Source organism: Equus przewalskii, chromosome 1, assembly GCF_037783145.1.
Source record: "Equus przewalskii isolate Varuska chromosome 1, EquPr2, whole genome shotgun sequence".
Taxonomy (NCBI): domain Eukaryota; kingdom Metazoa; phylum Chordata; class Mammalia; order Perissodactyla; family Equidae; genus Equus; species Equus przewalskii.
This window is the reverse complement of record NC_091831.1, coordinates 146,709,540-146,723,514: the sequence shown is the minus strand read 5'-3', so window position 1 is coordinate 146,723,514 and position 13,975 is coordinate 146,709,540. Positions and strand designations below refer to the sequence as shown.

Below are 13,975 nucleotides of genomic sequence, written 5' to 3'. Positions count from 1 at the left end.
GTTCTCACAGTTCACTCTCATGCTGCCTCATCAGAGAGCCCTTGCCTGACCTCCTATAGAATACTGTACTTTCTGCCCCCATTTCCTCTATTTCATTAGCTTGATTAATTTTTCATTTTTTAATAGCACTGTGGTAGATTGTTCCCATAGATGGCATCAACATTATCTCCCACCCCATGTGCTCAATGTGATCTTGTCACCACCACCCATCAAAAGGTGGAGTCTATTTTTCCCTCTCCTTTGACCTGTTTTGACTAATAAAATGTGGTGGAAGTGACAACGTAATTTCTGAGAATGGGCCTTACACACTTGGAACACTCCCTCTTGGCACCCAGCCATCATGCTGTGAGAAGCCAAGCCACAAGAAAAGGCCAAGGGGAAAAGAGCTGAGGCCTGGGCTGAGCACCCAGACAACAACCAGGACCATCCGACAGCCATGCTGGGCAAGGGAGCCACGTCAGGTATTCCAGGCCCAGCTGCTAATTAAGGGACCCCAAGCAAGACCAGTTAAAGAACCATGCAGATGTGCCCCACAGAACTGTAAGAAACAATAAAATAGTTGTAAGCTGCTAAATTTTGGGGTAGTTTGTTACACAGTGAGAGAGATCTGAAACAAGTGTCCTTTACTACCTGACATAGTTTGTATTTACTTGTTATTCTCTATTTCCTTCCATTTAAAATTAAGTTCCGTGATAGAGTAGTTAAGTTAGCACGCTCCACTTCAACAGTCCAGGGTTTCCCCGGTTTGGGTCCTGGGTGCAGACATGGCACCACTCATCAGGCTATGTTGAGGCAGTGTCCCACACAGCACAACCAGAAGGACCTACAACTAGAATATACAACTATGTACTGGGGGACTTTGGGGAGAAGAAGAAGAAAGAAAACAAAAAAAAAGAAGATTGGCATCAGATGTTAGCTCAGGTGCCAACCTTAAAAAAAAAATTAAGTTCCATCAGAACAGGGACTTTGCATATTTTATTCACTAGTACAGGTCTAGCACTTAGAACAGTGTCTGGCATACTGTCACATTACGGAACTACGATGGGTTACTAAATGGAACTATGTTGGGTTACTAAACACGAGATAGAAAGAGCTAGGTAAATACGGGGGTATGGATTAAGACTAGAAGGTTTCCTATTTTACAGTCCTCTAGCACTAGCCTACTTTCCTTTCGAGTGCCTGCAAGGATGCTCTACATGAGAATTTAATTCCACTCCCCAGCAACATTGTTTTCTCCTCCACACACAACACTGGGCTTTAATACTTGCTTCCTTGTCTGGCTTCCTTCCTTGGGGACTTAAAACTGTGAGTAATGAAGTTATAAACTACCCTAATTTAATCTGTAACTCCTGGACAACGTGGCAGAAGGGCCCATGGGAAGACGCCTAATGCTCCCTGTTCTCCTGGTCACCTGGCAGCTTCCTTGCTACTGCAACCCACTGCAGACCACTACTGAATGTCTGAAATAATTTTATTCAGCAACAAAGTATGAAACACCAAAACGAGATTACAGGGTAAAATTTTGTACATTTGAGAAAGCTGAACATCAACCAGCTAATAAAACAGACAAATATATCCTTATGGATTAGTACAGTATTATTTATGCTTCCAATATTGCTAATAATGGCCTAAACCTCGAAATTAACATAAATCACTCTGGTGCTAAGTCTTAAAGCATAATTATTCTTTTAATTTCCTTATATCTTAACATATACTTTAAGTTTAATTACTATTTACATGTAATATTTTGTTATTTCATTCAACAAGCATTTATTGAGCACCAAGCACTGTTGTAAGAGTAGGGAAAACAGTGGTAAAGAAGGTATGTCCAGAAATGTTCTTAATACTGCTTCAAGTTATTAGCCATCAAAGCAAAACAGAAACAAAAACTTAGAAGCAATAAAGTCAATGAGAAAGTGTCACTTTCTAGCACAAGCAACAGCACTTATTGTGGAGTTTTTATATATTTACTCAACTGAGAACAAAAGACTAAATACAAACTGTTTCTATTTAAAAAAACCAAAGACATCAACTCCTAGTAAATGGATAAAGAAATAAAGCCACATAAGAAAATATTCTCTATCAACCTTGTAACTAAAGGCTCCTTCTTTTTATTTATTTTTTCCTTTCACAAGCTCCATGGTTTTTTAAAAAGATTTTATTTTTCCTTTTTCTCCCCAAATCCCCCCGGTACATAGTTGTATATTCTTAGTTGTGGGTCCTTCCAGTTGTGGCATGTGGGATGCCACCCCAGCATGGCCTGAGGAGCGGTGCCATGTCCACACCCAGGATCTGAAGTGGCCAAACCCTGTGCCGCTGAAGGCGAGCACACGAACCACTCGGCCACGGGGCCAGGCCCACAAGCTCCATGTTTCTTTTCTTTTTTTTTTTTTAAGATTTTATTTGTTCCTTTTTCTCCCCAAAGCCCCCCAGTACATAGTTGTATATTCTTCGCTGTGCGTCCTTCTAGTTGTGGCAGGTGGGATGCTGCCTCAGCATGGTTTGATGAGCAGTGCCATGTCCGCGCCCAGGATTCGAACCAATGAAACACTGAGTCGCCTGTAGTGGAGCGCGCAAACTTAACCACTCAGCCACGGGGCCAGCCCCAAGCTCCATGTTTCTAATCTACATGAATTAAGTACATTCATTTTCACTTTTATAAAAAATCAAAAAGTGTAACTGCTAGCAAAGTATTTAATCAATAAGGAAAACCTAGTATTTAAACACTGAGTTGACAGATTGCAGCCAAGGACAAAGGAATTTTAATTCGTACATCCTCGAACTGGGTAAGTATATGATTTCCTCTAAGCTTTCTGAAATACTGAAATTAGCTCACAGCCTTCTAGATTGGAACCATTTCTCTTTAAAGGTCTTAACAAGGATTAGAAGCCAAAGACAGAGAAATCATCCAACTCTGCAATCTCCAAGTGCTTGAGAGGTTACACTACACAAGTAAGCGTAAACAATTCAACCATTCCTCACTTCAGCCACCTTACACTGTCCCCCATATTATTTAAATAGACCTACTATAAGGGCTGGCCCCATGGCCAAGTGGTTAAGTTCGCATGCTCCGCTTTGGCAGCCCAGGGTTTCAGTGGTTGGAATCCTGGGTGTGGACATGGCACCGCTCATCAGGCCATGCTGAGGTGGCACCCCACATGCCACAACCAGAGGGACCCACAACTAGGTACCGGGGGAGGGGGGTTGGGAGAAAAAGGAAAAAAAAACTTTAAATAAATAAATATACCTACTATGAAATCTTTCCAATTTTCTCCAAATAACTCTGTGAAATATCTGTGATATTTCTTAGTCATAATAGCCTAAAAAATCCTATAATAAATACCTTTTCTCCACATCCTAATTATTATTGTCAATACAATTACCATTCTTCTCCCTTCACCCAACTGCCCTAGTCACTAACGTTTCCTGCTTGACTCCTGCCCCCAACACATAAACAAAGTTCTAAACCCAAGCAGTATGTGAGAATCACTCATATAGCTTATTAATGAAAAGAAATACAGTTGTGCAGGCGGAGTAGAACAACTGCATTAGAATCTGCAGACTCCGTTTTGTACTTCGTTCTGCTTTCCCCATCCTTACACAGAGCAATCACTCACAAGTGACTTAAACTGGTCAGTAGGACAGCCTTCCAATTAATCACTCTCTCCTAACACTGCAGTCTATCTCAAACATCAATGTCAGAATATTTCTCCAAATATTTATTATGTTACTCAAGGCTGAAGAACACTGTTTATGTCACAGAACCTTGACACATTGTCACATTATCCCATTTTACTGTTAAAACAACCTGCAGGGGCCAGCCACATGGCCAAGTGGTTAAGTTCACACCCTCTGCTTCGGCAGCCCAGGGTTTCATCGGTTCAGATCCTGGACGCGGACATGGCACCGCTCATCAGGCCATGCTGAGGTGGCGTCCCACATGCCACAACCAGAGGCACTCACAACTAGAATATACAACTCTGTACTGGGGGCATTTGTGGAGAAAAATTTAAAAAAAAAAGATTGGCAACAGATGCTAACTCAGGTGCCAATCTTAAAAAAAAAAAAAAACCCCACCTCCAAATCAGCATGAACAGTGTGTCTGATGGCAGGTATATCTGCTCTCCCTGAACTTACCATGCGGAAGGGATCTGTCTTTTCAGACACCTCATAACCTTCATTACAATAAACCCACTAGTACTTAAGGTATTTGAACTTTGACATAATGAAAGCCAACTCAGACTCTGTATGACAATAATATACTGTAAAACACTGAAAAAAAAAGCTTAATCATTGGTTTGTTGGGAGGTGGGGAGTGGTACTCAGATTCGAATTCCTTTTCTGAATTCCACAGGTAACTTTCTGTGCCTCTACCTTAACCCTGACAGAAAACTAACGGATTTCTGGTAAGCAGGACATGGCAACAGAGAGAAGTATTCAGTGACAGAACAAGTTTTTGCCACCACCCCTAGGTTACCCAGGCGGTTATGGAACAAAGATATGCCTGGCACTTCTGGGAGGTCCTCACTTTGCTGAGTGGAAAGTTCCAAGGCTCCTAGGTATGGCAGGAGTTTTAGCAAGCTGACAATAAAGATCAGGAAGTATTTTGGGGCACATCAAACCATAACTACAATTTTCAAAGGCTTATTCCAGGTAGCTGTCCCATTTGCTATTATTAAGTTCTGGCTGCCTCCTGTTTCCCAAGGCAAGTGATTGGTGGTTTCCTATATCCAGTATCTTTGACAGAGCATAAGCTCATAAGCATTTTACTCACTAGCATTCCTACTTTTTATATTATCTGCTCTAACATAACACTTAGCAACCACTCTTTATTAGTAAGCACAGGGCTAAAACAAAGACAGGAAGTTAAGGCTGTGACTCAGGAAAAGGCATTAAAGGCCGAGCCTCCAGCAAATGAAGCTGTCCATATTGCCCATCACCAGGCAAGGAGAAGGACAGGGCAGACCGCAGTCTGATTCCTCAACTCAGAATTGGAACTACTGTCAGGTTCCAATTCCTTATTCAATTCTGGAACTTGCCAAGCATTATGTCCTAGAGGACAAAATGACTGACAAACTGGGATAACGTCAACACTAACAAGGTAATAAAAATACTAGCAAAAGTTATCCTCATATAACAGAGTAAGCCATAAGCCAAGACAGCTTGTACAAACACTGTTTTAAAAGTATAACTGGATAGCTTGTTGCACTTACTTAACACTTTAAAAAGTGTGGGGCCAGCCCTGTGGCCTAATGGTTCAAGTTCCACGTGCTCCACTTTGGCGGCCCAGGTTCGCAGGTTCAGATCCCGGGCACAGATTTGCTCCATCCATCAGCCATGCTGTGGAGGCATACCAAAGAGAGGAAGACTGGCACAGATGTTAGCTCGGGGCTAGTCTTCCTCAAGCGAAAAAAAAAAAAAAGGTGGAGGGTTGGCAATGGATATTAGCTCAGGATGAATCTTCCTCATCAAAAAAAAAAAGTTTCCATTCCTTATTCAACATATCATTTATATACATATTTCCAAGCAACCCCAAAGATCCACATAGTAATTTAAAATTCTGTGACATGAATTATAATCACTGCAAGCTAACGAGTGAGCCTAGGTAACTGCCCAATATTCTCCTCAAAAAGCTCTGTTGTTCTTGCTTCTTGCTGCTAACAGTTCAATAATCTTCATCCAATTTGTACGACTATAACAGGAATCATCTTCATTACTGCTTCTTTTCACAGACTCTCTTAAGTTCATGGTTGACTACACCACAGTAATGGTGAAATACAGTAAAGCATTTACTTTAGCAGTTTAATTGACATCAACAGTTTTCTGAATGCCTGTGTCCTTTATTTAAAAAACTATTAAGTCTCTGGAAAGTCACCATATATTTCATTGGATTTAAGGGAGGAACTTACGTGCTGCTGAAGTAGTAGTATTTGCAAATCCTGGAATTTGCAAAAATCTTCAACGTATCCTTGTAAATGTCAAAAGTCTAATGTTTACTAAAAGCTCACATACATGCCGTACATTTGGCAGTGATATAACCAAACAGCTCAGCAAGCACGTAGTAAAAAAACATGCTTAACAAAATTTGCTGCTGTTCAAAAGTTTAGCATTCCAACAGCTTGAAAAATGTCCCAGGGCTCAAATTTACCTTGAAATTACCAGCCTAAAAAGAATAGCTATATAATATCCTCCTAAGTGGTCTCAGTATAGTAACCGCTCTCAAACTACTCTCAGGTAATCCTGAGCTTCCCTAATTCCTTATACTGCAGCAGCAGTAATCTCTTTAAAACGTAAATCTGAATGTAATATTCTCTTGATTTTTCTCCCTATGTTATATTTTGGAAAATTTCAAACACAGAAATAGGAAAAGAATTTTTTTTTTCCTTTTTCTCCCAAAGCTCTCCGGCACATAGTTGTGTACTTTTAGCTGTGGGTCCTTCTAGTTGTGGCATGTGGGATGTCATCTCAGCATGGCTTGACGAGCGGTGCCATGTCCGCATCCAGGATTCGAACTGGCGAAACCCTGGGCCGCTGAAGCGGAGCTCTCAAACTTAACCACTCAGTCACGGGGCCGGCCCCCCTGGGAAAAGAATTTTATAGTGAATATCCCACACTCAATTTCTCACATACCCCTACAGCTACCACCTGAATTCTACCATTAACTTTTACTATACTTGCTTCATCAGATACTTATCCATCTATCCTTGGTCACCTAGTCATGATGCATTATGATTTGTTAATTTTTTGCCTAGAATTTTTGGAGTCTATGTTTACATAAGGCACACTGTTTTACAATTTTTTTTAAAAATGTGCAACGTCTTTATCAGGTTTTGGTCATTAGAATTATGCTGGCCTTGTGAAATGAGTTTGGAAGTGTTTCCCCTTTGTTTTATGAAAGTTTATACAAGACTGATGTTACTTCTTTAAACAGTTGATAGAATTCATCAGTGAAACCACTGTGGCCCTGAATTTTGTGGGATGGGTTTTTTTTTAATCATTAATTCCATTTCTTTAATATAAGCTTATTCAGATTTCAACTTGTGAGCATTTTAGTACACTGACATTTTCAAGAAACTGTCCATTTATATTGTCAAATTTGTTGGCATAAAAATGTTTATAATATCTCATTATCCTATAGGATCTGTAGTGATAAATTCCCTTCATTGCTGACACTAGTAATTTGTGTTCTGTTTTTCATTACCAGTCTATCTACAGGTTTATCAATACTGTTGATCTTTTCAAAGAACCAACTTCTGGCTTTGTAATTTTGTCTACTGTTTGTCTTTTTCTATTTCATTGATTTCTTCTGTCATCTTTAGTATTTCTTTTTTTCTTTTTTTAAAGATGGGCACCTGAGCTAACATCTGTTGCCAATCTTTTTTGTTTTTTTCTTCTCTCCAAAGCCACCTGTACATAGCTGTATATTCTAGTCATAGGTCCTTCTGGTTCTGCTATGTGGGACGCTGCCTCAGCATGACCTGACGAGCGGTGCTAGGTCTGCACCCAGGATCCGAACTGGTGAAACCCTGGGCTGCCAAAGCAGAGTGTGCAAACTTAACCACTCAGCCAGAGGGCTGGCCCCTCATCTTTATTATTTCTTTACTTCTAACTACTGAGTTTATTTTGCTCTTCATTTAACAGCTTCTTAAGGCAGAACTTTAGGTCACTGCCTTTAGACCTTTCTTTTCTAAAATAGGTATTTAAAGCTATAAAGTTCCCTTTAGACACTGCATTAGCTGCATCCTACAAAAATTTTTTAGGGGCCAGCCTGGTGGCGCAGCGGTTAAACTCACACATTCCACTTCGGCAGCCTGGGATTTGCCAGTTCGGATCCCAGGTGCAAATATGGCTCTGCTCAGCAAGCCATGCTGTGGTAGGCGTCCCACGTATAAAGCAGAGGAAGATGGGCACAGATGTTAGCTCAGGGCCAGTCTTCCTCAGCAAAAAGAGGAGAATTGGCAGACGTTAGCTCAGCGCTGATCTTCCTCAAAAAAAAAGAAAAAAATTTTTTTAGTATTTTTTAACAAACTATTTTGGAATAGTTTTAGATTTATAGAAAAGTTGCAAATAGAGTATCCATACACTCCACTCCCAGTTTCCCATATTATCTACATCTTAACATTAATATTGATAATTTGTCACAATTAATAAACTAATATTGACACATTATTATTAAACTCCATACTTTATTTCCTCATTTTTTACCTAGTATCCTTCTTCTCTTCCAGGATATCAACCAGGCTATCATATTTCATTTAGTCATCATGTCTCCTTAGATCCCTCTTGGCTATGACAGTTACCCCTCAAATTTTGACATATTTTCATCATCCAGTTCAAAACAACACTTTCTAGTTTCTCTTGTGATTTCTTCCTTGACTCACAGATTTAGAAGTTTCATTGAATTTCCAAATATTTGTGGGTTTTTTAGAGATCTTGATTTCTACTTTAATTCCATTATGGTCAATGAATATATTCTGTATTAAATCAATCCTTTCAAATTTATTGAGAGTTGATTTACATTCTAGCATTTGGTCTGTATGCCTTCTACAGTTGCTGGGTGGAGATCTATACTGTATCAATTTTTGCTTGATATATTTTAAAGCTCAGATATAAGGCACATACATATGTATGATTATGTCTTCCTGATGAATTGACCCTTTTACCATTATGAAATTACCTCCTTCACTCTGGCAATACACTTCATCTTGAAGTCTACTTTATCTGATATAAAGCCATTCCAACCTTCTTAGGCTTACCATTTGTAAAGTATAGCTTTTTCCATGCATTTACTTTTAGCCAATCTGTCTTTATGCACTGAATCAGAGTGTTTATTCCATTAAATTAAATGAAATTATTGATATGGTTGGATTAAGTCTCCCATTTTATTATTTTTTATCTCCTATTTTTTGTTCAGATATACTTCCATTTCTGTCTTCTTTTAGGTTATTCACTTTTTCTACTAGCTTTTTAGCAACAGTTCTTTGCATTATTTTTTCCACAGTGGCTGCATTAGGAACTACAATACACATCCTTACCATCTTACACTGTATTCAGTGTTAATAACGTGCCACTTCACGTAATATGTAGAAACCTTGCAACCACATAGGTCCATTTACCCCACCCATCACATGCTTTATGGCCTATGTTTCACATCTACAATATGTGATGGACTCCACAAGATGCCGCCTCCTTTTTAAAAAATTTAAACAGTCATATGTAGTTTTAAGAAATTAACAGGAAAAAAAAATCTTATATTTATCTAGATATCTACCATTTCTGATGCTCTTCATTCCCTTATGAAGATTCAAGTTGCCATGTGTATCATTCCCCTTCAGTCTGAGGAAATTCCTTTAGCATTTCTTGTAGTGCAGATCTGGTAGCAATGAATTCTCTTGGTTTCTTTTTATCTGATAATATTTTTGTCTTCCTTCTTGAAGGCTATTCTGCTGAATCTGGAATTCTTGGTTGTCAGATTTTTCTCTCAGCATTTTAAAGATTCTCTACTCTCTCTGGCCTCCATGATTATACCCCTCTATGAAACATGTTTTCTTTGGCTGCTTTCTAGATTTTTCCTTTTATTTTTGGCTTTCGGCAGTTTGACAGTGAAGTACCCAGTCACAGTTTTCTTCATTTTTAAACTCAAGGTTTGCATGATTTTGTTATCTTTATTCTTCTTGGGGTTTGCTGAGCTTATTGAACCTGTCCATTCACGCCTGTCACTAAACCTGGGAAATTTTCAGCCATTATATTTTCAAGTATTTTTTTTCTGCCTCATTCTTTCTCCTCTCCTCCTGGGAGTCCAATTACATATGTTGGATTTTTTGATACTGCCCCCAGGTCCTAGAGGATCTGCTCCTTTTTTCCTCCTACTCTTCTTCTTCTTCTCATACTGAAAAATTTCTATTGATCTTTAACTTCATAGATTTTTCCCTGATCATCTCCATTCTGCTGTTAAGCCCGGCCAGCATAATTTAGTTCTTTTTTTTTTTGAGGAAGATTAGCCCTGAGATAACTACTGTCAATCCTTCCTCTTTTTGCTGAGGAAGACTGGCCCTGAGCTAACATCATGCCCAACTTCCCCTACTTTATATGTGGGATGCCTACCACAGCGTAGTATGCCAAGTGGTGTCATGTCCACTCTAGGGGTCCAAACCAGCAAACCCCAGGCAACCAAAGTGGAACATGTGCACTCAACCGCTGCACCACCGAGTTGGCCCCTTGTCTAGGTAATTTCAATTGTAATTTATTTCTGATACCGTACTTCTCAGTTCTAGAATCTCCATTTGAGCATTTCTTAATTTCATACTCATTTTTATGGGCATATTCTCCCTTACATCATTTTTCTTTCCTTTTCTAATACATAAATAAGTTTAAAATCCGTTCCTGCTCATCTCAACATCTAGGTGTTTTAAAAGACAATCTATTCTAACTTGAGAATAGGTTACATTTTCCTGATTCTTTGTATATGAGTAATTTTGGAATATATCCTGGATGTTGTAAACGTTATGCTGTGGAGGCTCTGGATTCCTCTGTAGAGTGTTAATTTTTATTTTTATTTTTTTATTTTTGTTTTAGTACGTCTCTAAATTGACTCAAACTGCAAACTCTGTTTTCAGTTCTTTTATCCTTAGCTGGGCTTCTTGGAGTCTGCTCCACACATGCTTAGTTCAACAGCCTGTTAAGATTTGGGTAGAATTCATTCATAGAGTCGGATGCTTCTCCTCTCTATTTTCCAGGATTCTCTTCACACTCTGCAACAGCTGTGATCGCCCAGAGCCTTAGCTTTTGCTTCTCCAGGCCACAAAGACTGGAAGTTTGCTATCAGAATTTTAACCACCCTACCTGGTACAGACTGGGGCCATGAAAATGAGAAATCAACAGTAGTTCTGTTCTTCAAGTTTCAATTCCCTTTCAGACTCTGCTTACTTTTGGTCACTCTCCAGTGATTTTAGTTGTTTTATGTACTTCAGTCTAGATTTAATAGTTGTTATCTGCAGGAAGGTCTGCCAGTAGGAGCTTACTCAGCCATGACCAGAACAAGACTCTCATGCTCGTACTTTCGAGAGCCTTCAGCCTGATTGAATGGCTCCAGGTAATGCTTAAGCCTGTGGGGCCGATCAAAGACAACTACCCCTCAATTCTGTGATGGGAGTAGGAGGCCCTAGGTTTAGTGACAAAGTGTGCTGTGGTCTAGGTGACTCCTGAATGGCAGTTGTCTTTAATGAAGTGGCTCAGCATTCCACTCTACTTCAGTTTTACCTCCATCTAAACATGCACTTCTATGATTCCTTCAACCATACACTGAAAAAGCCATTCCTACACGTGCTTATGTTTTATGCTTCAATCCCTCACTTTTAAAAGCCCTCCAAAGGCATCCAATTACTTAAGATATAAACCAAAATATTTAACAAGTCTTATAAGGCTCCTTGATATGATCCTTGCTAATCTTTACTACATATGTTTGAGCTACTTTCCCCCTACATCTCTGTGCACCAGACAAAATAGTATTTTCAGTTCTTCTCACCTACCATGCTTCCCCCGCAGGGCTTTTCATATGCTGGCCCCTCTTCCTGGAATGTTCTTACTCCTTTCTATCTAGTTAACTACTCATCCTTCAAATCTCAGTGCAAATGTCAGTTGCCTGGAGAAGCTCTCCCTCATCTCCCACATCAGGTCGTATTCCCTCACTGTACACTACTCTCCTAAAGTCCTGTACCTTCCACTTATCACAACTGTGACTATTTCTGAGGTAGGCAGTAGAACATCAGTTCTCAACCATATCTGATCCAGTACTCTCTTTTTTCTCTAAAACATTATGGGAATTTTCATTCATACATAAATATGAGGGATTATTGTAACAAGTGTGCTCACCACCCAGCTTCCCCAACTGTCAACACACAATTTTGTTCTTTAAAGATATTTTTCTAACTTTTTATTATAAATATTTTGTAATATCTCCTTACAATTCCTGAAATGAAATTCAGAGCAACTGTAACTTAAGACATGTAAAATTTAAAATAATATAATGTGCTAACTATAACAAAAAAGAAAAGCAATTTATCATAAAATAATATGCATTTCAACATTTAGTGCCTGGGTACGACTATATTAGACAATGTAAGGCTATGAATGTGACAACTATAAATACAGACTCATACAGGTACGTTACATTGTTGATAAAAATATCATGAATAGCATTGCTGTCTGTGATGTGATTTTCCAAAAGTGACCAACTCTTGATAAACTTTCTAAGGCACAGTCTGTTGATTGACATGACAACTACGTTCTATGCAAAAAATACTCTGTGTTTATACGTAAAACAAATTTGGTTCTAGGCTCAGGTAATCATAAACAGATTTTTCACCTACACGAACATCCTCTGGGACATTTCCCCATCTGGGAAAGTGATTCAAGCTGTAGAACAATTTTTTACCATACGAGGATGTCCCTTACATTATAGGATGTCTAACATGCTTGATCTTCATCCACTAAAGTGTCACCCTCTCAATAATTCTGAAATCAAAAAACACCCCTACAAATTTCCAAACTTCCTGGAGGATGATCCCAAACTCATTGAAAACCACTGCATTACGGTAAAGAAAGAGAGCAAGATCTCTGTAACCAGACGGCTTGTGTTTGAGACCTGGCTCTATCAATTACTAGCTGTGTATCTTGAGCAAGTAATTAATCTTCCTGTGCTTCAGTTTCCACATTTATAAAATAAAATAATATCTGTATCAATGTCACAGGGCTGTTACAAGGAGTAAAGTAGAAAATTCATATAAGGTATTTTGCACAAAGCAGGTACTAAATCTTTGCTATATTTAGTTATCAGAATAATTATTTGCTTAATGACTGCCTCTTCCAATAAAGTGTAAGCCCCTTCACAGCTAGCAGGAATGTCTGTCTTGTTCATCATTTTATTCCCACTACCTGGCACACCATCTGGTATAGAATAGGTATTCAATATTTGTTGAATGAATGAAAACTAATTGGCAAAGATGTTCGGAATAGAAACACAAACAATAAAACCTGAAGAATAACCTTCAACGGTATTATTTTAGATTATACTACTAAGACACTTCTATATATGAATGTCAAAATTTACCCTGATGATATATACACATGTAGCGGAATATCCAAGAAACTGGAAAGTCATTGCCTCTGAGAAAAAAACCGGGATTTACTTTTCACATAGATCCTTTTGTACTTTCTAAAAATTTAAGCAATAATACACATATATCCCTGTTTATAAAATTTTTTAAAAAACATCTTTTTAAACTCACAATATTTTTTTTAAACCCGTAAGACTTTAGGCCCAAGAACCAAGACTGCATAATGGTTCCATGTACAGAACTTTTTCTGGAACTTCAGAAATCATCAAGAGGTTTGGCTTTCACATATTACCAACTTTCAGAATGGCTCATTACAGACTAACACACTATATAGATCTGTCCTGGTTTACTGATACTCCAAAAAGTCTAATCTCATTAGATACTGATTACCTGTCAAAAAAGATACAAAGAAGGGACAAGCAGCATAACTATGAAGAGTAATAACAATTTTACATTTATACACCAATTTATAGTTTACAAAATAGGGTGGAAAAAGCATGACCTTGGAATTAGACAAAAAATACTTAGTTGTCTACCACCTTGAGTAAATTTTAATCTCTCCAAACTTCAAATTCCTCTTCTATAAAATGAGAATACCGCCACCTAGTTATCAGCGATTCAGTTTTTTAAAAAAAGAAGCCATTTCTTGCAGTGAGCTTTGTCTTTTTAAAGGTAATTATTTACATTTTGAATAGGTAATACTAGTTGTTTCAAAATTTGAAAGGTACAAAAGGGCTAGCTGGTTTCAAGGGGAGAAATGCAATTTTACAATTTTACAAGGGAGGCCTCAGACTCACCACCTGAGCTCACTAATCAATCCCAACATCACCAATAGGGGAAAACTAGAGTCCACAGCATGT

General features: G+C 38.5%; 1 protein-coding gene across 8 annotated transcripts in view; it reads right to left on the bottom strand.

Annotated features, from left to right (window-relative positions):
- Positions 1-13,975, bottom strand: part of ZNF106 (zinc finger protein 106) — a 59,449-nt gene that overhangs the window by 42,887 nt on the left and 2,587 nt on the right. For 2 of the 8 annotated variants that reach the window (XM_070583025.1, XM_070583072.1), the window contains exon 2: positions 5,214-5,340. The exons of 3 other annotated variants lie outside the window; for them this stretch is intronic. In XM_070583025.1, coding sequence (XP_070439126.1) covers positions 5,214-5,328 — 115 coding nt within the window. In that variant the 5' untranslated portion in view covers positions 5,329-5,340. Of the gene's footprint in view, positions 1-5,213; positions 5,341-6,421; positions 6,581-7,793; positions 7,982-13,975 lie in introns of all 8 variants that reach the window. 3 more of the 8 variants (XM_070583045.1, XM_070583067.1, XM_070583035.1) reach the window with 2 other exon arrangements.